The sequence below is a fragment of the Pseudoliparis swirei genome, chromosome 12, assembly GCF_029220125.1.
Source record: "Pseudoliparis swirei isolate HS2019 ecotype Mariana Trench chromosome 12, NWPU_hadal_v1, whole genome shotgun sequence".
NCBI lineage: Eukaryota > Metazoa > Chordata > Actinopteri > Perciformes > Liparidae > Pseudoliparis > Pseudoliparis swirei.
In genome coordinates, this window is record NC_079399.1 from 20,733,711 (window position 1) to 20,757,008 (window position 23,298).

At 45.6% G+C, this 23,298-nt stretch overlaps 1 protein-coding gene across 1 annotated transcript; it reads right to left on the minus strand.

The window, feature by feature from the left end:
- Nucleotides 1-854: 854 nt before the first annotated feature.
- Nucleotides 855-17,265, minus strand: znf395b (zinc finger protein 395b). The gene is made up of 10 exons (XM_056428426.1): nt 17,156-17,265; nt 14,192-14,292; nt 13,901-14,076; nt 13,696-13,808; nt 11,568-11,782; nt 11,357-11,457; nt 7,359-7,707; nt 4,890-4,985; nt 4,701-4,807; nt 855-3,023 (listed from the first exon to the last, which is right to left on the minus strand). The coding sequence occupies exons 2-10, from the start codon at nt 14,246-14,248 to the stop codon at nt 2,912-2,914; spliced, it is 1,326 nt and encodes a 441-aa protein (XP_056284401.1). The 5' UTR covers nt 14,249-14,292; nt 17,156-17,265; the 3' UTR covers nt 855-2,911.
- Between the last annotated feature and the right edge of the window lie 6,033 nt (nt 17,266-23,298).

The following is a 23,298-nucleotide window of genomic DNA, read 5'->3' on the forward strand; positions in this document are numbered from 1 at the left end:
GAACAATATTGTTCCTCCATGTCGTGCTCTTCCGTCTGCATCTCCAGGTGATGTGCTGGTATTTTGACCTCCTGGATAAATCCTTCAAACACAGAGTAAAGTAAAACCTTCTGTCTGCTTCTCAAGGAAATCTTTTTTGTGGCCAGTGTGGGCTTTATGGTAACTGACAGCTTGATGGAGTAGCAGCAGGGGGCGGGTCTTAGCAAAGGGTCAATTATAGGACAGTACACCTAGCCACGAATTTGCACCTTGCAAATATTCCAAATATTGCAATTATCAAATCATTTTTGTACAGTCCCTAACTTACCCGGCAACTCTAGAAACAAGGGAGCAAAAGAATAAAGGCGTAACATTGGCACTAGGGTCATGTCACTGTACAGAAGTGCATGAAGCTGGGAACTGGGTGTGGATCATCACTGTTGGATGAGAGAGGTCTTAGTGGGACCACCCTCCTCATGTCACATTTAAGAGAAGGGGGGATGAAGTGAAAAGTGCATGTCAGCTGTGGTCATTATTATACAGAATAACAAAAATGTTAATTTGTCTTTCCCATTAGCACATTTCCCTCCCCTTGCAGGTCACATCTTTCTTTCGCATCTTAATAGTATTTAAATGTTTATTAGTGTTTTGATTACGAGATGTAATAATGTATGCGTATGAGTGTGTGGCTCTGTCAACCCAACACACTAAAAAAAATGGAATTTGTGAATACAGTGTAAATTTCTGACCACATTTCTGACATTATACCATTGTTCTGAGTATTCATACAAAAATGTGTATAGAGAAAACTACAATAAAACAGTTTGCTATTTCTTTTGTGGACTGTCATGCAGAAGAAGAAAAAAACTAAAATGTTCAAATTCTCAGTGCTTTTTAATTTGTGTTTGACAAGATAGTTCCTCTTTTTTTCAGATTTTTTTATTTATTGCTATTACAAACTAATTCCTCTAACGCTGCCATGACTCCGTACTGGTCGTGTGTCAACACGCGGGCAGGAAGGAAATAGGAACTTGGTTGAGTCGAACCAAAATGTAGCTTATTCTTGTGAGTTTATATTCCAACAAAAAGTGCCAAAAAACATGAACAAAAAGAGAAAACATAATAAATCTGCCCCAATACTCGGGCAGAACAAGACAATAAAAAAAAAGGTATAAAATACATGTACGTAACTCAAAGCACACAATATGATGTACACCATAACCACTGCGTAACCACTGGAAGAGAGGATTGGAATAAAGAAAACAGCCAAGTAGCAGTCTAATACAGTCGAGCTACAAGGGGCATACATGAAATATGAACCTTTGGATAAAGTAGGAGAGTATCGTAGGTGTATTAGCACATCACATGGTCAAAGTCAGTCAACAGTTAGCACCGTCGCGGACTTCACTTCTCAAGTTACAAAGATACAGAAAAAAAGTCCATTTTGCATTACTTTAGGGAAAGGTAACAAAAAGGCCGAGGCTACTTCCACATTAACACCTCCGAGAACACGAACGCTTTAGCACCGGTTTCTTGAAGTGACGTCCGTCCGTACCAACACGCCCCCCAAAAAAACACACACATCTTCATGGACTTGGGCACGCGCTAGGCGTACGCGATGCCGGTGTGCAAACAGGAAGTGGACCGTCTGCTCTGCAGTTCAAAAGATCAGCGATGGACCAGAGAGTTCTTTGCTTTGACCTCGGGAGGATCTACTGGCGGAGCGGGAAAAATCACCTGAAAAAATAAGAATCAATGTGTTTCTGTCTCCTTAAAATGAGCCGTAATATATATCTCGATGTGCAGAGCGGGGTCTTCTTCCCAGGGTAGCACCGAATGCACAGACCAAAACACCTGTTTGCTTTGGCCAAATCGTGGTTCCAGACATTTGGCACGCGGGAAGAGGAGTTTACATTGGTTGCAATCTGCAACCTCGCCACTAGGTGGCGACATACACATGGCGGTCAAGGTGGCGGAAGAAAAACACATCAGATCGGGTGAGTTTTTGCAAAGCGCAGGCCGTTCCTGTTTTCTACCGGAAAGCTCGATTTGCACTGGATCAGGTCTATACCAGGATCCGGGACTCGCAGGCATTACAAGTCGAGAAAAAAAATGAAAGCGTGATTACAGCCAAGCATGATTGACAGAACTCAACACGGCTTCTAGTGCGCTGTATTATACGAGAGAACTGAAAACGAACCGAAAGAGCTGCAAAGAGTCAACACGGTAACGAGTGTAACTCAGAGATATGATCATAGCGGGTAAGCTGCCAAAACATAAACCAACCTCCACAATGCGGAGGAGGAATTGTAATTATCTGGAAACTCATACCTCAGATTCATGCACTGTAAAGAATCAAAACCTGTAAACTATATTTAAGACTTCCTGTTTCTAAAGCATCTATACACAGATTGGCCTCCTTTCTCTCATCCCATGTCACATAAACAGTGCTTTTAACCGTTTGTTTGCCACAGTCTAAACTGAGGCCAAACATGCAAGATTTTCATAGTTGTAAATACGATTGGATTTCCCCGACATCGCAGCAATAACACAGACAGAAATAAAAGACAGATTTACAAATGAAGCGCTGCGCGTGTGACGAAAATCAGGGAAGGACACGCCTTTGACGGATGAAAGCCAATCAGGAAGCAAAACGTGACTGTGTTTTTTCAAAATTCGCCATTTAGAGCGGTTTGAGCTAACGTCAGGAGAAGAGTAGCGTGGACCCAAACTTAACCGGGCAGAGAGCTTTGCGTTAGGATTAGGATGGATGTTGCCTGGAAGCTAAAAACAAAGCCAGAAGTGTTGTTTTTCTCGATGGCTCTCAGGCCCTGATTTATGTCCTCTTTTTGACAAAAGTCTTTCTTTATTTTTTTAAATCACTCATCCATCCACGTCTCTCTCACACTCTCTCTCTCTCCATCCACAGTCTTTAGTCGGGGAAGCGCTGGCAGGCCTTTTTCCAGCGACAGGCGGTGCACCACTGGTCCTTGCGCTCCACTCCGTACACCTTGCGGCACTTCTTGGCCTCCCCGCGACCTTTCCTGCAGACGCAGAGGCACAAATCATGTGGATGAGAAAGTGGGAGAGGGCAAAAAGGAAAGCACTGGCTTGATGCGAGCAATCTCTATAAAATAATACTCAGACTGAGGGAAAAGAACAAATAAATAACAATGGAGAGAAGATTGAATACATTTTTTTCTTCTTCTCCTAGCCATGTCATGGAAATGTGACAGCAAGGGAACGGGCGATTAAATGACGACCTGGAGGTGAAAGATAGTGGCCAGATGCTGGCAGCACAATAACTTTTTATTTTCATTATTGTGTCAAATATTCCCTCCTTCTTTCCTATCTTTAGATTTCCGAGTGTTCGTCAGACAAAACAAGACATTTGATGACATCACTGTGAAGGACATTTTTCATTATTGTCATTTATTGATTGATTAGATACAAATTATTTGCAGATTAATTAAGAATCCCTTTGATACAGAATTCTATGATCAAAATGATTAATACTGTTATGCAACTCAGCTAAACCTGATTGGCTGCTTTAAATAATTAAATAATTATGTTATCAATACCATTGGTGATCTCTTAACTTTTTCTCATTTTGATTTTTTAGGGAGCTTTTCCTGGGTCAGGGAAGTTGTATGTGTCCAGATTGTAAATCCCTCTGAGGCAAATTTGTAATTCGGGATTTTGGGCTTTACAAAATAAACTGAATTTAATTATACCAGCGAAACTAATGACCTCCCTATCAGCCGTATTTTACATGTACAGCTAATTAGCTAATGTTCGCATGTGACGCCGTTATTTCATTTCTCCGAGCATGTTCCGCCAACTCCTAACCTACTGTGCTGTCATTGCCTATGAGTAATGTGCTGTGATAAGCTAGTACTCGCTAGCTAACTAGTCAGCCGCTAAATGAGTAAATAGAAAACAGCGTAACGTCACAGCGTAGGAAAACACTTGGCTACCACCGGATGAGTGACGACTTTATTCATCTCATTTTCTGTAGGCAGCATAGCATGAAAGCATGGGAGAACTAGAATGGGCACTCGGTAGAGCGCATACCTTCGCATATCACAAGATTGGGCATTGAATTATGAACATTTTGGCATTATTTGCATGCCAATTGGACAAAAATGTATCGTGCTATGGTAAAAAAAAAAGAGTTTGACCTTTCCATGACCTTGACCTTGACCTTTGACCCGATCGATCCCAAAATCTAATCAAATGGTCCCCGGATAATAACCAATCATCCCACCAAATTTCATGCGATTCAAGAACATTTTGACCTGTTCATGACCTTTGACCTTGACCTTTGACCCGATCGATCCCAACATCTAATCAACTGGTCCCCGGATAATAACCAATCATCCCACCAAATTACATGCGATTCAAGAACATTTTGACCTGTTCATGACCTTTGACCTTGACCTTTGACCCGATCGATCCCAACATCTAATCAACTGGTCCCCGGATAATAAACAATCATCCCACCAAATTTCATGCGATTCGGTTCAATACTTTTTGAGTTCTGCGAATAACACGCATATAAATAAATAAATACACGGCGATCGAAACATAACCTTCCGCATTTTCAATGCGAAGGCAATTAGTACGTTTAGCTAGCTAACTAGCCAGACGTTAAATAAGTAAATAGGAAATAGCGTAATGTCCCAGGGTAGGAAAACACAAGGGTGTGAACAACGCCTCACCTGAAGGAGCAGTGAGTGCGGGACGGAGACACGCTGATGGGCTGCAGCCGGTTCTGCTGGAGCCACTGTTCCCCGACACTCACGGACCGACAGCGAGGTTTGACCACCTAAAGAGACACACGAGGTCATTTAATGCATCTGTTGCTACACAATCAACTGGATCCAAGCAAATTGGGACCGAAGACCCACCGGAGTGTTGCTGTGGCCAGAGACGGTGGTGGAGGGGGTCAAACCTTGGCAGCCGGGGCTCCTGGAGGCCACAGATACTTGGACGGGGCTACATGCCTGGATGGAGTAGAAGAGAGGAGGCGACACATGATTCATCTGAGAAATAAGGGTTCTAAAAGGTTCTACCTGATGGGTTGAAGTTCTACCCAGAACCCAAGGGTTCTTTGTAAGACTGCGGGTTTGTTTCTTCCAAAGAACCCTTTTTGGAAAAATACTAATTTAAGGTTTAAAGCATGTTCTTTTTCAAAGGGAACGCCCACCATCAAGCACTCACACACTCTGTGAACCATGCTTGTTGATTGTTTTCGGGTTCCAGATATGAAGAGGTCCTCTGTCCCTGTGGATTGGTTCAAGATGAACCACTTTAATTGAAACACCCCCCCAGATGAGTTCAAGATAAGAGTATGACTGCAGGACCATAAACTGCCTGATATATATTCCATACTAAAAATAAAAATGTTGTTAGTGGACAAAAAACATTGATTATCTGGCCACTTATTAGTTGATATGACTCGATATCACACCGCGAGCAGACGCAGAAACCATTTTGCCTTCATTATAACACAAAGGAAGCCTACGAGGCACCGTTGGCTTCCACAAACTAACACACACACACACACATTCCTAACCGTTATCCCATGTCCTGGGATTTCTCTTGGAGCGTGTTGCCCATTTTGCATGCTAAATACGTGAATATCTTTAAATAAAAATCCATATTTTAAATGAAATAATTTATTTATACCCAAATCCGACCAAACTGACTCCAGATCAGCACGTACACACATGGACATGGACTTTAAAAGCAGTGTATATGGTTTGGCACAAGCATATTTTGAGTTCTGATATTGGGCTGGTTTTTGGGCTGGTTTTGATTGGCCATTGGGCTGGTTTTGTCACACAGACCTGGCAACCCTGCGTTCACCTCACTCCCCCAATGAGTCCCCGTGACTACACGTGTTCGGCGGGTTTGGCATCCAAAGTGTCCATCGGGTCCGAAACCTGCTGTTCACAGCCACACTGGGAGACTGTTTTCGGCCTCTTACGGGCTGGTGAGAGGCTCGTCTCCTGGAGGGGAGACAGCTTACCCTCTCACTGTCACAAAGCATCCATTTACAGACTCGGCGGCGCAGGGTAAATGCGGGTCACCGGCTAAATGAGCTGCTTCGTGATGCGTAAACAAAGCGGCCGCTCATTGGCTCGTCAGATGGGGTAGAGTAGGGGAAAGAGGACCGATGAAACAACAACACCGCTGCACAGACATTCAGAGAATGTCCTTTTTGAGATGTTTAGCGGCAGAAGTATAAAGACGAATCTGCACACATCTACCTCCGTTTCCGTTCGCGGCCCGATTTCCACGACTGAATTTTGGGCTAGAGGAAACTGCGACGCTCGCAGCGTGAACTCCCTGTATTTGCACGCCACCTCCCCGTCTGACATTTAATAATTCATGCTGACATCTCCTTTTTTTAAGGCTCTCTCGGAGCCGTGCCTGCTCGCTTGCCGGGAGAAGAACTCTGAGAAGTAAAAAATTATTTATTGAAGTTAGTAAATATTTATTGAAGTTAGTGATCGGTTTCAAATGTCAACGCTGAAACAGGGACGTCAATGTGACCTCAAAGAAAACCTCTGTCGCCGGAGGGATTGAGTGTCTTCTCGGATAATAAATATCCACCTGCAAACAGCTTTTAGACATTAATGGTGCATTGGAATATTCACATTCAAAGTGGGACTAATTACATTATTTGCGGCTGGTTAAGCGCCGACACTGCACTAATCAATCATCTGCTCAGTCATACGAGAAGGAAATTAAATTTTAAAAAGCTCTTTGCTACATGTGACGAGTTCCTCTGTAGCTCACTGATTTATAGGTTATGTTTACACACAAAAAACGGAAGTTAAAAAATAGAACCATCACATGTTGTGGTGTTAGGTGGGTTCGTGTGCGTGGGACTGTTTCCTGTGCGGCTGGCCTCATGATGACAACGCGGCTCCAGCTGCTAAATGGCTTTTGTCTCCAGTCTCTATGCTAAGCTACGCTAACGTGTTCTATCTCTGCGAGAGAAAGGGGGTTTCAAAAAATCTCCAAATACACTCAGTGTTCCAAAATAATAATTTAATTTAATATTTTTGTATTTGATTTGTCATTGGTGTTGTGTGTTGTGTATGCATGTGTGTTGTATATGTACAAATATATTTTGTTTTGTTTTGTATTTTACTTTTATTTTACTTTGTATACTTCTATATCTTTCATCCCTGTTTCTTATATTTTGTGTTTTTATTTTGTTATTCTTGTGTGTTTGGTTCATTGGTGCTGCTACTGTCACGACAAATTTCCCCTTGGGGATTAATAAAGTATATATCTATCTATCTAAAATATTGTTAAGAAACATGGACTGTCGTTGACAGCCATCCCAGTCAGAAACCACCCACCTGATAGAGATGCTCTGAGTGGATCTGCCAGAAGCTGCTGGGGGCCGACTGGCTGAGCGGACTGGGCCGGTTCGGACCGGCCCCGGAGCTGGAGTTGGACCTGGGTCTGTGAGCTGGCGGGATCTGGAGCCCAGAGGGTGGAGGGGAACCGCAGGAGGCCCAGCTGAGATGGGAGGACGTGGCCTGGCTCAGGGCCTGCTGGGAAGGAGCCAGAGCTGGAGCTGGAGCTGGAGCCGGAACCAGAACCGGAGCTGGAGCCGGACCCGGAGCGGAGCTGGTGTCCACGGTCTCACAGGAGATCCTGGTGTAGTAGAAGTCCTCTTCTCTCTGGGACTGATCTGACCCGCTGCTGTGGGGGGACGGACCAGCAGACATGCAGGGTAACAAGTGTGAGCTGTTGGTTTGGACCTTTACTGAACGCAGCCCTCGCTGTGGCCCAGAGAAAACAACGCTTCCTGTAACAGAGTCAGAGCTCTTCCACGACCTGAACACCTGACCGCAGACTGAGGGGATGTGACACTGGGATATCTACCTCTATATTAACAAATAATAAACAACACTGTCATGTACTTCGTTTGTAATCTTGTTCACTCATACCTAAACCGATGAACACATCTTCAATCAGAGACATTCAACATTTGAGAACATTTGTTGAAAAGATTTTCTCAAAGTTAGGAGACTGAACAATAATTACCAGCAGGTAAGTGAGTATTTTTGCCCAACCCAAATATAAAATATATTTATTTTCAGCCAATTAAAAAATAAAGTGCTAAAAAATATAATAAATATATATATATTATGTATCAAATATATATAACATATATATTCATACCTGCAAACTCATGAGGGGTGAAAAAGGTGACAACGGGGGGTGCAGGTGACTTTCTTTTTTGTTGTTGTCACCACACCACATCCACGTTGTTTGAAGCCTCAAAGCTTTTAGAACCACAACTACAGTCATTTTATTGTTCTGACCACAAATCTAAATTGTGATAATAAACAGTTTAAGAACAAAAGGTCCTCCGCTCTGACTCAGCCCTATAATGATAGTAATAACAAATACACATTGTCATTATATATAATATGGTTAAAGTCATTCATGAACCAACTTCCTTTTTTTTGCCTGAACAGTCCTCATGGACTTTTCCCTGAATCTGTTCTGTCTCTACCTGTTTGTCACGATACTCATATTATAACTTCTATACATATTACATACCTGCCATAGATATCATGATACCTGTGGCAGCTGTGTCTGATTTGGCCTCGGCTGCTGGTGATTGGCAATCAGTCAGCAGCCGAGGCCGCCCTTATAAAAGCTCCCACTTGAGAGTGGAGGGGAAGAGGTGAGCAGAGGCACGTGATTTGCGGTCTGCTCGGTGTCGTGTGTGCGGAATAAAACATGTCTTTGAACATAACGTCTTGCTGTCTGGCGGATCCTTGGTGCTGGGGGGGGAAACCCACGGGTGGCGGCCTCAGGCCTGCTACATTGGAGCCCAACGTGGGGCCCCCGAGGACCCAGTGCCTGAAAGGGATGGAGCCAGACCAGGAGGAAGAGCTGATGAGCAGCTTGGGCCAGATACTGGCCCGGATAGAGGAGATGGGGCGGGCACAGGCGGAGGAGAGCCGCCTGTTCCTCGGAACCCTCCGAAACCCGCCGGCGCTGTGGCAGACTCCCGTTCCCCGTGACCCGTCGCCGCAGCCGACCCCCGAGCCGTCGGAGCTGCCGACCCCCGAGGTCCGGGACCTGTCGGAGCTGCCGACTCCAGAGCCCCAGTACCCGTCGGAGCTGCCGACCTCCGAGGCCCAGGAGCCATCGGAGCTGCCGACCCCCGAGGTCCAGGACTCGTCGGAGCTGCCGACCTCCGAGGCCCAGGACCCGTCGGAGCTGCCGACCTCCGAGGTCCAGGACCCGTCGGAGCTGCCGACTCCCGAGGTCCAGGACCCGTCGGAGATGCCGTCGAACCCCGAGATCCAGGATCCGTCGGAGCTGCCGACCTCCGAGGTCCAGGAGCCGTCGGAGCTGCCGAACCCCGAGGTCCAGGACCCGTCGGAGCTGCCGACCTCCGAGCCCCAGGACCCGTCGGAGCTGCCGACCCCAGAGCCCCAGGACTCGTCGGAGCTGCCGACCTCCGAGCCGTCGGAGCTGCTGACCCCCGAGGTCCAGGAGCCGTCGGCGGAAGGCCGACCCTGGTTCCCCAGGACCCGACGCCGCTACCAACCCCTGATCCCCGGGGCCCGTCGGCGGCGCCTGTTACCCCTGCCCCGTCCCCATCTCGGCTGGCTTCAGCTCCCCGTCCTCCCATCCCAGTCGACCCCAGAGCCCCCACGTCCTGAGCCCGGTCCCACAGAGCCCCCTCCTCCCGAGCCCGGTCCCCCAGAGCCCCTCCTCCGCCCAAGCTCTCATGGGGGAGGGGTAAACTAGGCGGATGGAGCCCCGGCCTAAATCGAGTGGTGGGGAGTGTGGCAGCTGTGTCTGATTTGGCCTCGGCTGCTGGTGATTGGCAATCAGTCAGCAGCCGAGGCCGCCCTTATAAAAGCTCCCACTTGAGAGTGGAGAGGGAGAGGTGAGCAGAGGCACGTGATTTGCGGTCTGCTCGGTGTCGTGTGTGCGGAATAAAACATGTCTTTGAACATAACGTCTTGCTGTCTGGCGGATCCTTGGTGCTGGGGGGGGAAACCCACGGGTGGCGGCCTCAGGCCTGCTACAATACCCAATACCAGAATTCAATACAATACCATAAAAACAATATGGTACCATAAATACGAGACTGGTATATTTATCTATAATAGTAATAAATAAAACATCTGTATGGTTCACTTTTTCAACACTTAACAAATGACAGTAATATTAGTATTAATACAGCCAGATATGAATGAAACTACATGGTTCCATCATAGCATTGATTATACACTATGAGGCCGTTAGTCTCTGACCAGATGATACCGAGTTCATCAGGATGAGCAGCTGTAGAGTTACACAACTTTACAGACACACATTTCACTTCTGGCATCTTTTTATTTGTTAAGCCGAAGTCGGTCTCTAAAGCTGCGCCACTTCTCTCGCTGTGAGCGCTGCGCAGCGCAGTGTGCGCAGACAGCTCGACACGGAGCAGCGCGTGAGCTCTAATTGCTCTCTTAATGAAGTATCGATACTAAAGATATGCTAAATCACATCGTGTTTAACGTACGGGTACTTTGTTAGCATCGCTACACCGTGCAGCGTGACAGCAGCAGATGTAGCGGCTAACATTCAAGCTAACCTGAACCCCCAAACGCTGTGGACATCTGAACGCTGATTGGCCGAGACGCGACACATCCCATCAAAGATGTTTTATTGCGAAGGGCACCACTTCACACTTTTCTCCGCGTCTCACTGCAATCTCAACGGCAGCGGGCCAGGTGACACCCCCCCCCCCCCCCCCCCCCAAAAAACTCTTCGGATCTCCACGATTCACGTGGATGACCTATTTTGAGTTCAAAACGGTGAATTTCACCGAAAGGTGACAAGTTTGCAGGTATGTATATTAGTATTTCTTCATTTTATTTTAAAGAAAGAAATACAAATATATATATATATAAAATATATATATATATTTTAATATTTCTTTATTTTATTTTAAATAAAGAAATACTAATATATATATATATATTAGTATTTCTTAATTTAATTTTAAATAAAGAAATACTAAATTATATATATTCCTTTTTTTTAGCACTTTATATATTTTTAAGCATTTTCTGCAAAAATCATCTTTCCTGTTGGCCATGGCATGGTTCATGGTGTTGAGGTGTAGCCGAAACATTGCAGCAGTTTAGTAGTTATTTTAGTCTTACTATTCAGACCGCTTGAAAAAAACATTCAAATGTTCCTCCAGTCCCTTAGAATAATGTTCCTGTATATATAAAGGTATTGCCGCAGCAGCACGATCGAGTCGTTCCGAGCCGTGTCCGTCTGTAACGAGGACGCTCACACCGACTGACGCCTGAGTCCAACTCACCCCAGATGCAGCACTCGGATGTGTCTCTTTATTCCCACTGAAGACGTGAGCACCTTCCCACAGCTGGGCCACAGACACCTGTACACACCTCTGAAAGAGCTCTGAGAGAGACGGGAGGCAGGGAATCAAGGCGTGACGCACGGAAAGACACGAGTCTTCCATCACACACTTCCTCGGCCGGTTCCGAGGCCGCCGCCGCTGTGACCCTCACCTTTGACTTTTTGGCACCGAGCTCCTCCCCCTGCTCCAGTTCCATTTGCAGGCCTTCGTCGGGGCTGCTGTCCATCTCTGTGATGGACGTCGAGGGGGCGGGACTCACGTTGCCACGGTCCCAGCTCCAGTAGCCGCTGCTGCCGCTGTCGGAGAGCTCGCCGCCGCAGCCGCCGCTGCCACCGCACTCCATGTCGGCGGAGGAAGACGGGCCAGCTGGAAAGCAGGAAGTCCGTTACCCAAATGACCTCTCGACACTGTAAAGATGTTGGCTCTTCAAAAAAAATAGCAACAAGTAATCTATTTTTTACTTTTAATACGACTTAAATCAATGTTTTTGTACGGGAAAGTAGACCCAGTAGGAGCTCCTATATTAGTCCTGCGTGTTTCTATATTATTCGTTCCCGTTGCTTTTGGTTATCTTTTGAAATCTTGCTTTACTAACAGAGCACACATGCTTTAGCAAAGTCTTTATAAGTTGTTCTAATCTTTGTTAAAGATCAATCACAAGTCATTAATAACTAGGGCTGTGAAACGATTAAATTTTTAAATCGGGTTAATCACAGGTTTTTGTGGATTAATCATGATTAATCACATATTACCGATATTCTCGGTATATTTTGTGAGAACATAGAGATTTATGACAAAAGACGGATATATACATTTATACATTCTTCTATACAATGGTGCTGCAACTCAGCAGTTATTTAGCAGTTTTCTTCCATATGGAACATTAATACATCTTCATCCTAAACAGAATGTTTAACCCTCCTGTTACCTTTCGGGTCAATTTGACCCCATTCAATGTTTAATGTCGGTGTTCTTTGGGGTCAATTTGACCCCAGGCTGTTTTTCACTGTGTCAAACATATCAGAAATATCAACTTTTTATTTATTTAAAGGGCTATTTAGGTAGTCAACAAACAAACATAAAGTACCTCACACTTAAACTTGGGAAGCAATATTAATTCTAATAATTTTCTGGAGGTTTTAATTGCTGGGGTCAAATTGACCCCGAGGGTAAAATATGTTCGTAAATGTAAAGGTAACAGGAGGGTTAAACAGAGCATTTTCTCTTGTTTGTCAACCATTAACTCCACCATGATACAATCTAAAGGTGGACAGATTGACAAGTGACTTTTTTTGCTCGGTCCCGATGCGCGCACGGAGCTCTGTGGCGCGAGACGGAGATCGATAAGTGTTAACGCAACGCGAAGAGACAGAAATGACATGCTGCTGTGGAGATACGATCAACAACAGACGTTTAGTTTAATAAAAGAACAAAGACGTTCTCTAGAGAACATGTCAGGGGGCGGGCCAATCTTTTTAATGTCATGCGATCTACCGACACTACGCCGCGATCGACTGGCAGGTCGCGATCGACGTGTTGAGACCCTGATCTACAGGAAGCAAAAGTCGTAACAAGGTTTCCGGAGGTGAACCTGCGGACGGATCATTACCGATGAACAGACCGTCTGCATGAGAGCGGACAGAGTTCAGATTGAAGTGGTGTATTGGAAGCTCATTTTACAAGTGACTTTTTTTTCGTCCCAACGACCAACAACAGACAGATTGGAAGCTCATTCTGCGCATGCGTTAAATGCGTTAAAAAAAAAAAACTAGTTAAACCTGTAATTGGATTAACTGAGTTAACACGTTATTTTTCACAGCACTATTAATAACACTTTCTTAACATGGATACGTGTTTTAACATCAAATACAGGAGGATAACCAACCTGGCAACCCAATATTTGTCTTCTCTAAATGATCTATGAAGCGTTAATTTTTTGTTTTACATTGATGGAGTCATCAGTGACCACTAAGAAGCCCTTAATAATAAGGCCTCCTCAGAAAGAGAGAGAGAGAGAGGGAGAGAGAGGGAGGGAGAGAGAGAGAGAGAGAGAGAGAGGGAGAGAGAGAGAGGGAGAGGGGGAGAGAGAGAGAGAGAGAGAGAGAGGGAGAGAGAGAGAGAGGGAGGGAGAGGGAGAGAGAGAGAGAGAGAGAGAGAGAGAGAGAGAGAGAGGAGAGAGAGAGAGAGAGGAGAGAGAGAGAGGAGAGAGAGAGAGGGAGAGAGAGAGAGAGAGAGAGAGAGAGAGGGAGAGAGAGAGAGGGAGAGAGAGAGAGAGAGACCTGCTCTGGGGTCCATCCGTGGAGGACTCTGGATTACGGGGCTGCAGGACAGACTGGTCAGAACCATGGCCGCCATGATCTCGTCCATCTCCACCGACTCTGGGCTGCGTAAACTGGACACACACACACACACACTCCTTTAGATTCCCGCGTGTGTGACGAGGTCCAGCCCCGTCGCACACACCATCGCCTCTCCACCCCTCACCAGTACGGGGCGTCCCGGGTCGCCGACGCGTCGCCGAGGTGCGCCGTCGGGGTTCTCGAGGGAGCGGCCGGGTTGCTCCAGCCGCGCTCCTCGGCCTCCCTCTGCCGCCGCTCGCCCGACGCCGCGCTCTTGCGATGCCGGCTCTCCGCGAACGCTTTCTCCACCCGCGCGCACATCTTAGGTGAGAGGTAACGACACGAAGAGCTCCTGGTCAGCAAAGCAACGGGAGCAGATGACCGAGTGGATGAGAAGCGTGGGCTGGGCCGCGAGTCGCCGTCGCCGCCCACTCACCAGAGTCCGCTGTGTGTCGGGCCCGGCGCCGGCTCCGCCTCTGTCCTCAGGCCCCATAGCTGCCACGGCGCTGCTGCACACGGTTAGGGGGTCACACCTCGCTGCGGACGAGATGAGGTCACGAGGTCGTCAAATGTTACCACGGCAGTGCAATTAAATGGCATTGCACTTCTGTTCTGTTCGGGTACTCAAGTCAATCAAACTTTTATGACAGACTCAAGGTCCAGATAGTACAAAACATTAAAATATAATAAAATACATATAAAATCACAAGTAAAAAACAAACAAAGAACTACACATGCTTTATAAATAAACATATATATTAAAGATAAAATAAATGCTAAATGGAGTCCACCTCCTCTTTGCAGAATAATATGTGTACATTTGTAATGATATTGTCCTATATGAAATGTCATCATGACGGATGTGTAAAGTCTCTGAGCTCAAAGACAACACGTTTCCTCGTGAGCCACCGGCGTCCGTCTCCTCACAGAGTGAACACAGTGGTGCTTTCAGGGACCTTGTTTTTAAGAAATTGACCACGCTGATAGCATCACAACCTTGTGTAGTTCAGGGCACATGTAGAGCTTCTCTGAGTATGCCACTGTGTCCATTGCACATTTGGAGAGACTCTCTAGATGCTGAATTTCGTAGATTTTTTCCGTAAATTGACAAGAAAAAAAAACTTTGGGGAATAAAAAAAAGTTGATGTACAATAAAAAAGAAAAGAAAACACAGAATATTCACTAATATTACATAACTCAACAATAACAACTCATGTGAGGCCCTTCCTTTTCCCTGCCATGGTCTGCGACCCATCTGTGACGTCGCGATCGCGCATGCGCAAGCTAACCTGTTAACGCCGTAACCGTAACGTAAATATTTACACATACTTTTTTAATATGTGAAGTTCTCCGCACTGCCCCCCGTCCCCCACCTGTAATACCTCGGCGCCCCAATTGAGGGTGGCGCCCCACAGTTTGAGAACCACTGGCTTAGATCAACTTCGTATTCATTTTTAACGTTTGAACACCTTCTGCGGGGAAGGTCAAAGGTCATTTCCAAACAGGAAGAGCGTGCTCAGAGTGAACGCAGAGCCAGATGATACATGCTGGGCCTTCTCTGATGAAGAACTATGTTGATGATCTAACGGTGACAAATGAGTATTGGCAAACACCCACTAGTGTTGGATCTGTAGAGCAAAAAGGCCGCAGGGGATTTGAAGGTAGCACAGCTTTGGGGGCGGAGCCACATCTTGCTGTTTAGGTTTGTTGCATATTCTGATAAAGTATGCCATCCTCAGACATGATCTGAAGTCTGGGTCCATTCACTGTGACCTAACGCCCATAGTGGTAAAATGGGGGTAATGCTGCATTCAGGGCACGTGGGAATAATGCTGATGAAACGGCTGAGTGGCTCAAAACTGTATTTGTTTTTTAGTATTTACCATCCATGATCCATGTTTTATGTCCATTTAAGGCTGTCAGTTTTCTGAAGAGTCTGAACAACCGATTCATAATCAAACCACATATAACGGATGGGACATAAACCGAGTCATAATGCACATTTGAGCTCACGCTACAATAAATACGTTGTAATAAAAAAGTGTCAAAGATGCCAAATAGTTTTGGTTTTTCAGAGATGAGGCTTTTTTTCTCCCGTTTTAAATATTTTTTTAATGTGTACACCATTTGGAGATGTTGCTCTAAATTGGAGGCTTTGCCAACTTGCTACTAACAGACAATAATTATTATTATTATAATAACAAAATGATGTTTAGTTTCAGTGATGAAAATTACCATGATTATCTGTTTGTTTTAATATGTTCACTTCACATACATATAGTACATGAATAGTACGATTCAAACACATACAAATAGAAAAAAACACAAAACATGACGTTAAACTGTTTAACAGCTGCGCATAAACGATCCTCACCCTGTGACGTGTTTAAATCACGTGACTGTGTCACAACGTGAACTGTGTAAACAGCACTTCCTGCGCGTTCTTACGTTGTTTACCTCCCGTTAAAACCATCGTCGCAGTGTTTTCAACGAGAGTACTCAACTCTCCCATTTTTTCCCCCGTGTACGTGAACGCAGCGCAAAGCCCGCTTCACTCGCTCTCTCCCTCCCAACACGTTTTTCGACCAATCAGCATCGGGCTTCAGTAGTAAACAAGTGGCCGAGTCCGGGAGGCGGGGCCGCCGCTGATTGGCCGAGCTCTGTGTTTCAGGCACACACCTCCTTTCTGACAACGTGTGCGGACACGAGTTTCGCCGTGGGGACCACGAGCCGGACCGGGGGACTGCCGCCGAAAACCAGCGCGCATTTGAGGGCCAGAAGAAATAATCAAAACACAGGACGGTTAAATATATATACACCCACTACCCATCATGCAACAGAAGGAGGAGATAGAACCGCAGGGAGGAAAATATAGCGGTTGTTGTGTAAGATTAACACATAAACACACACAAGCACGCACACACACACACACAATAATAACGTCACCCCTCCCACTAATTCGGCGGATGCAAAAGCGACGCATAATAAGAGCGTATACACGCATTTTTTAATATTTATTACACCGTTACACATAACACCATTACAATCACGTGTGTTATTGTTGCACGCGCGGACGGAGCTTTTTAAATGACGCCATTCACACGTTCCCAAACAGCACGTCGTGTGTGTTTTTCTTCCCGGCTCTCCCCGCGGTGTTTGTGGGGCTCTTTTGCGACAGTAACTTCAATATATAAGGCAGAGTGTAACCATTCCGCCGGCAACAACACTGATCTCTACCCGGCAACGCAGATTGAGATCAGGAGCCCCCTCCTCCTCCTCCCTCCTCCTCCTCCTCCCCCGCTCACCCGCTGAAGGAAAACAACATTTCCTACGGTGCCTCGCTGCAGACATATCCGCTGCATACAAATACTAATAATAATATTATTTCTCCGGCTCTTACTCGCTCGGCGGAGAACCTCGGTCCTCGTCCGTCCCGTCGCGGAGCTGCAGCGGCCGGTTCGTCGCTTGCTCGGCTCGGCTCGGTTGTCCCGCTGCTCGCCGGCTTCTCCAGTCTGTCCGGGGCGGTCGGGAGGGGGGCGGGGAGAGGAGAGGAGAGGAGGGGAGAGGAGGGGGTTGGTCGGCCGGATACGCGCAATACGTGTGTGTGTTCGGCGAACCAATGTCGGCGCGCTGGTGGCAGCTGGGCCAGAGCGCGGAGACACCGAGCATCGGCGGGCTTTGCACAAAAGGATGATGTAGGTGAGGGGTTACCGGAGCAGCAGCGGCGGCAGACAGCGTCCTCACGGGCCGGTTCTCTGGCGGTCTTATGCAGTTACACATATGTGTTGTCTTCGAGCTTTATGCATTCAATTAAATGACAAATTAAAATGTGCAAAATGCAACATGTCGACATGAAATGCATCGAAATGACAGAGAACGAGTTCAGCACGGTTTTTTTTTCCTCACACAATTTCTCTATATATTTATGAAGATACTGCAAATAATATGCAGAACATTATTCCCAATATATATATAATACCAACATGGATCAAATATAGCACACAACTACCACAGAGTCTCATAGAAAGCCGATAGAAATACCATAATAGTGATATACATATGAAGGAATATGTGCAGGGGTGATGCCGCTACTAATCTGATGCAGTGGAATAACTATATTATAACACAGATGAGTGATAAAAACCCTTTTAATGCATCATGAGCAGTTTTAATCCAGTAGCTCAAAACTACTAAAAACTGCTGACACCACGCCATATATATACGGTGCATATCACCCCCCACCCCCCCCCCACACAACATCACATGAGTAAATGCCTGCATGGAGATCAAACACAATTTGCATGTGTGTTTCCAATGTATGTATGTGTGTGTGTGTGTGTGTGTGTGTGTGTATGTGTGTGTGTGTCCAAGGGACCGGATTAGTGCCAGCTGTCTGCAACGCTCTCCACCAGACATCCAGTCAGCAGAGATTTTAGGGTCTGAGCATCGACACGGTCAGAGAGAGAGAGAGAGAGAGAGAGAGAGAGAGAGAGAGAAATAACCCAATCATAGTCCCAATATGATTAATAAACTTGACAGAATATTTTTCATACATTAATGACACCGTGTTAGCTTCCGTCGGGCCTTCTGGCAACAGCGATTGTTCACAGCGGGAGTTTTGATAAGACATTGCCACGTACGCCATCGTACAAGAGGTTTAATGATTTTGAAAGTAGTGGTTAGCGGACAGGTGTCGGTTTACGGTGGCAGTGTTGCCTCCAGTTCAGGTGAAGTACCATTCTAGATATCTTCCATCAGAAATAATGGCGCCTTCTCTCAACGAAGGCGGGATTCTATGCTGATCGCCATGGCGCCACACCGTGAGATCCTCTCCGCCCGTGACCTGCTTTTTCGTGGTTTTGGGGGCCGACGTTTTGGGTGTGAAGGAATGAAGAAAAGTTTCGAGCGTCGCTCAGCTCTTTGAAAAAATGGCGTGTTTGTGCCGGATGTCAGCGATCCTAGTGGGATTCTCTCTGACCAATCAGTGGTCTGCAGTTTTTTAAATTCCACCCCTAAAACAAAAAAAACAGTACCACTTAGCAGGTACTACCCACAATATATGCTAATGTTAAAACCCCCCCAAAAAAGAACGGTTCCAAGGGAGTGGAGTCGTACCACGCAGTTGAAACTAGATGACATCACTAACGTGCTGACCATGTCCACCATCTTAGTTTAGCATGCTAACATGTGCAATGTAGCACTTTTAAGTAGGGCTGTCAATCGATTTTTAAAAATGAACTAATTAATCGCACATTTTGAAATTCATGAATCGCGATTAATCGCGATTAAAAGTTTTTTCTTTTTCTTTTTAAAGACAAAACTTCACACAGAGCTGTGTTTTCAAAGAGGTTCCTACCTATAAAGTGCCAGCGAGGTATTTAATATCGTGGATGATAAATTGTTTCTTCAGTGAAACATCCAGATTAGTAAAAAAAAAGAAGTATATTGAGACCCCATTGGTCCTGTCATCTTTAACATTGAACAACAGCAGAACCAGTGGCCTTGGTAACTGACTGACATTCACATATGTCACGTTAACCCTCTGGAGGCTGGGGGCATTTTCTCCATTTTACAAAAAAATGTAAATGTACCTTTTAAAGGCGTTTGCATGTGACACATACCCACGTGTTATACATCAAACATTCCAGAACAATCTCAGCTCTATATGAGGCACATTTGTCCTCGCGTCGTGTTCTCTGGTTCTCTGACTGACAGGCTGCTAATGAGCCTCACCTGTGGTGGGAGGTCCTTTGTGATTTACTGAGTGTTCATTGGTTGTTTTTTTCGCAAAATGTTGACAGACAAACGGATTGACCAATCACGTTGAAAGTTTCGTGTGACGAGTTCTTTCCGCGCCGCGTCACCCGACACGTCGCCCCTCCGTTCCTCTGTGTATCAGAGGGGGAGACGGGAGGAAGGAGGAGCAGGAGGAAACCCGACTGATTCATCCACGAGTTTAAACTGATTTCTGCTCCTTATTTTCGCGGAGAAATAATCGTTTTAAAAACGGAAACAGTGTAAAAACTTCAACGCACACCGGAAGTAAACAAAGTTGCGTTAAAATATTTTAGTGCGTTAACGCGGCCAAATTAATCGCATAGATTAACACGTTAACGCTGACAGCCCTACTTTTAAGACAAAGTACAGCTGTTCCTGATGGGAATGTCATCGGTTTTCATGATATAAGAAGCCCGTTGGACACATTAAACCATGAATTTCAATCAAAACCACATATGTCAATCATCTGGAAAGCATGAACATATGTGGGCTACTAAGTTTGACTTCTATCCATCCAATAATTGAAATAATTCACTAAAAAACAACTCTGTGTCAACCTCATGGCGGAGCCAGAGGGAAATTCAGGGACATGCAGCATAAGCCCGTTTTAAAGATGCCAAACACTTTATATTAATCAATCAAACACATTTATTTATTTCAATTTGGACTTTAACATTGTTGAAGAATGCTGAGAAAACAGGGTTTGGAATGTCCAGTTGCAAGGGAGGCAGACTCGGGGACATCAGTGTCACTTAGGTAGGCTTTGTTAGGACAGTTCAGGAGCTCAATATTTGCAGGCACGACAAACTGGTACGACAAGAAGGACAGCTCCACCCTACTGTGAGCTTTTGACCTTTGGTTCACTTTTAAAAGCTCGGGCGCCACTCCCATCTCTCCGAGGAAGGACGAGGATGGCCTCCTAGACTGTCTTTGTGTCCGGGACGAACAGACCCACGAGTATCACGGGCGTCAGATGTCAATGAAGGTATGAGTATGGCGGCGACTCAACCTGCGCCCACGTCAGAAGCACTTATATAATAATAAAAAGAAGCCCAATAAGAAGGAATACAAACGTAAGGTTTTGAACAAATGCTCACCAAAAGTCACAATTTATTGACACACATCCCTATATTACCAATCCCGTGAGCCAACAGTTGTGGATGCATTGGTTTCCCTGTCTCAGCCCCTGGTTTCCATCGATTTCCCAACAGTATCTGAAACCTGCTAGCACTGTTATCTTAGCTTAGCATACAGACTGGAGATGGGGAGATTAGCTGCAGCTTCGTATTTAACAGACTCATATGAGAGGGGTATCGATCTTCTCTAAAACACTCAGAAAGAAAGTCAATAAGCATATTGTTCCCCCCAAAAACTGTGGAACTGATCAGTAAACACGACTTATGCTGAAGTTGAAGGTTTCTGCCAGCTCCATGGCTATTTTAGAATCTAACAACAACAAAAAAGTTAAAAGAAAGAAAAAAAAAGAATACAAACTCTCATAAAGCTAAAGACAGAAAGTATTTAGAAGAAAAGTTCTTCTCAGAAGAATTCAGAATCCATGAATGAGGGACGTGAGCAAAGGGCGAATGTATCCAGACGAGCTGGCAGAGGAACCGGCCCTTCTCGGTTTTCCATCCATCTGTCCATTTGGGACAATATCAAGGTTGGAAAAAAACAGCTTTCCTGCTTTCTGCCTTAGAAATTGGGATATAATTTTTTTTGTGTGTATGTGTGTGCGTGTGTGTGTTAGTGTTCAGGACTGTAACTGGTTGGTTAGCCGGACAGAGCAGCGGGTTTCGGTAGCGTGCTGGGAGGCATGCTTTTATGGTCCCTCCAGCCTCCCGGGTCTGGAAAAGAAGAAGAAAAAAAACAGTAGTGACGTGAGGAAACTTTGATTCAACATTTTGTTTGACATCCACGAAGAACTCACCGGTAGCTCCTCCTGAAGTCGTCCCGTTGGATTTTCCTGCTCCGTCGGTCTGTCAAAGTGACGGAAAAGAAAAGGTTCAATTCAATTCAGTTTATTTTGTATAGCCCAATATCAAAAATTACAAATTACTCTCTGAGGGCTTTACAATCTGTACACATACGACATCCCTGACCTTTGACCTCACATCGGATCAGGAAACACTCCCAAAAGAATAGGAAAAACCCTTTCACGAGGAAAAAAGGAAGAAATCTTTAATGGGGGCTTGGTTTGTGTAAATAGGTTAAATATGAAGCTGTCGGGTAGCGTAGCTTAGCATAAAGTCTGGAAGCGAGGCCTCTAGGCGTGATGTGTGGTTCTACATATCAAACTCTCAAAGTGACGCATTGCACCCACACATGAAAACAACAGAATTATAGACGCCGACAATGACATTGTTGTCATCGCAGATTGGCCATGACAACCGTTTCCTCGTGCCACTCCCGTAATTGTTTCAGGTGTGGCTCCCTCAAGTCGAGGAAGGCAGCACATCAGAGAGTTTCAGGTGTCAACCTGGGACTCTTTGTGTCACCGAGCGGGATGTTCCACACCCGGCCTCAAGATGAGGCGCTATACGATTTGTAGCTTTACATTGGTTTCTGGTGACTCATCAGACACCGATCTGGTGGTTTGGCCCTTTGTGCCTCACCAGTTGGTTCCTCTGAGCTCATGCTATCGATACTGACCGTGTTTACATGCATTCGAATAACTGGCTTAGTCGGACTGAAATCGAATTATCCGTTTCATGTAAACACCTTTGTTCGACTATGTGCGGTCCGACTACGATCCGATTAACACCCCTGGATAACTCGATCCGATCCGGTTGATAATTCGACTATCGCGGCATGTAACGGTGAATTGGATTAGGAACTGGACTTTGCGTCTTTGCGCATGCTTGAGATCCCGACGCCCTCCTCCCCCTCCCTCCCATGTCGTGACCCGGAAGTCGAAAGAGACGATAAGTTGTCACTGCCGGGAGCCTGGCCGGCAGAAAACAAACAAACAACGCTCTGGAGAACACAAGAGCCACCACACATTTCTGGACCGAAGAGCAGACAGAATTGATGCTTAATGTATTGAAGGAGTTGAACATACTAAAGTTCATGGTTCTTTCTCGAAATGTTGATGTTGTTGTTGTTGGTTGTTGTTGGTAGTGGTGAAGAGGTCAAGCGGAAATGGCTGTATCACCACGAGTTGTAATGAAAACAGCGCCTCCTATCGTATCGGATATGACATGCTTTCAAAGGCCAATGATTCGAATTACTCACTGCCATATATATTGGGATAATAGCAGATGACCCAAAAGATAGCATAGTCCGACTAAAGCAAGATTCGAATTATACCATCATGTAAACGCACTGAGTGAGTTAGACAACGCCTCAGATCGCGTTGGGTGGCATCATATTGCGTAATTTTAACGCCGTAAAAACGAGAGAAATGAATCCAGTGCAGGACTGAAATGATCCCGTCCAGTTATTTCACTTAGGCCACATGATTGGATGGGCTACCTGCCTGGTTGTTTACTTGGATGATGGTCATATTCGTGGGTCGTGGCTTCAGAGTGAGGCCTGAGGCTGTCAGTGGTGAGGACTTTCTCGCTATAGCGGCGACTGCTCCTTATACTCTTAAATAGTTGGCCACATTGAGCTGGGGGTTTTCAGGACGGATAACTTTTAGAAGTGCATCGAAGTATCGTAATCACAAGCCAATATTAATCATATTCAGGATATAATGGCCATGACGCAGTCTTATTCGCCTGAAAATGTTCTTTCTAATGTGTCACATAATTAGACATTAGT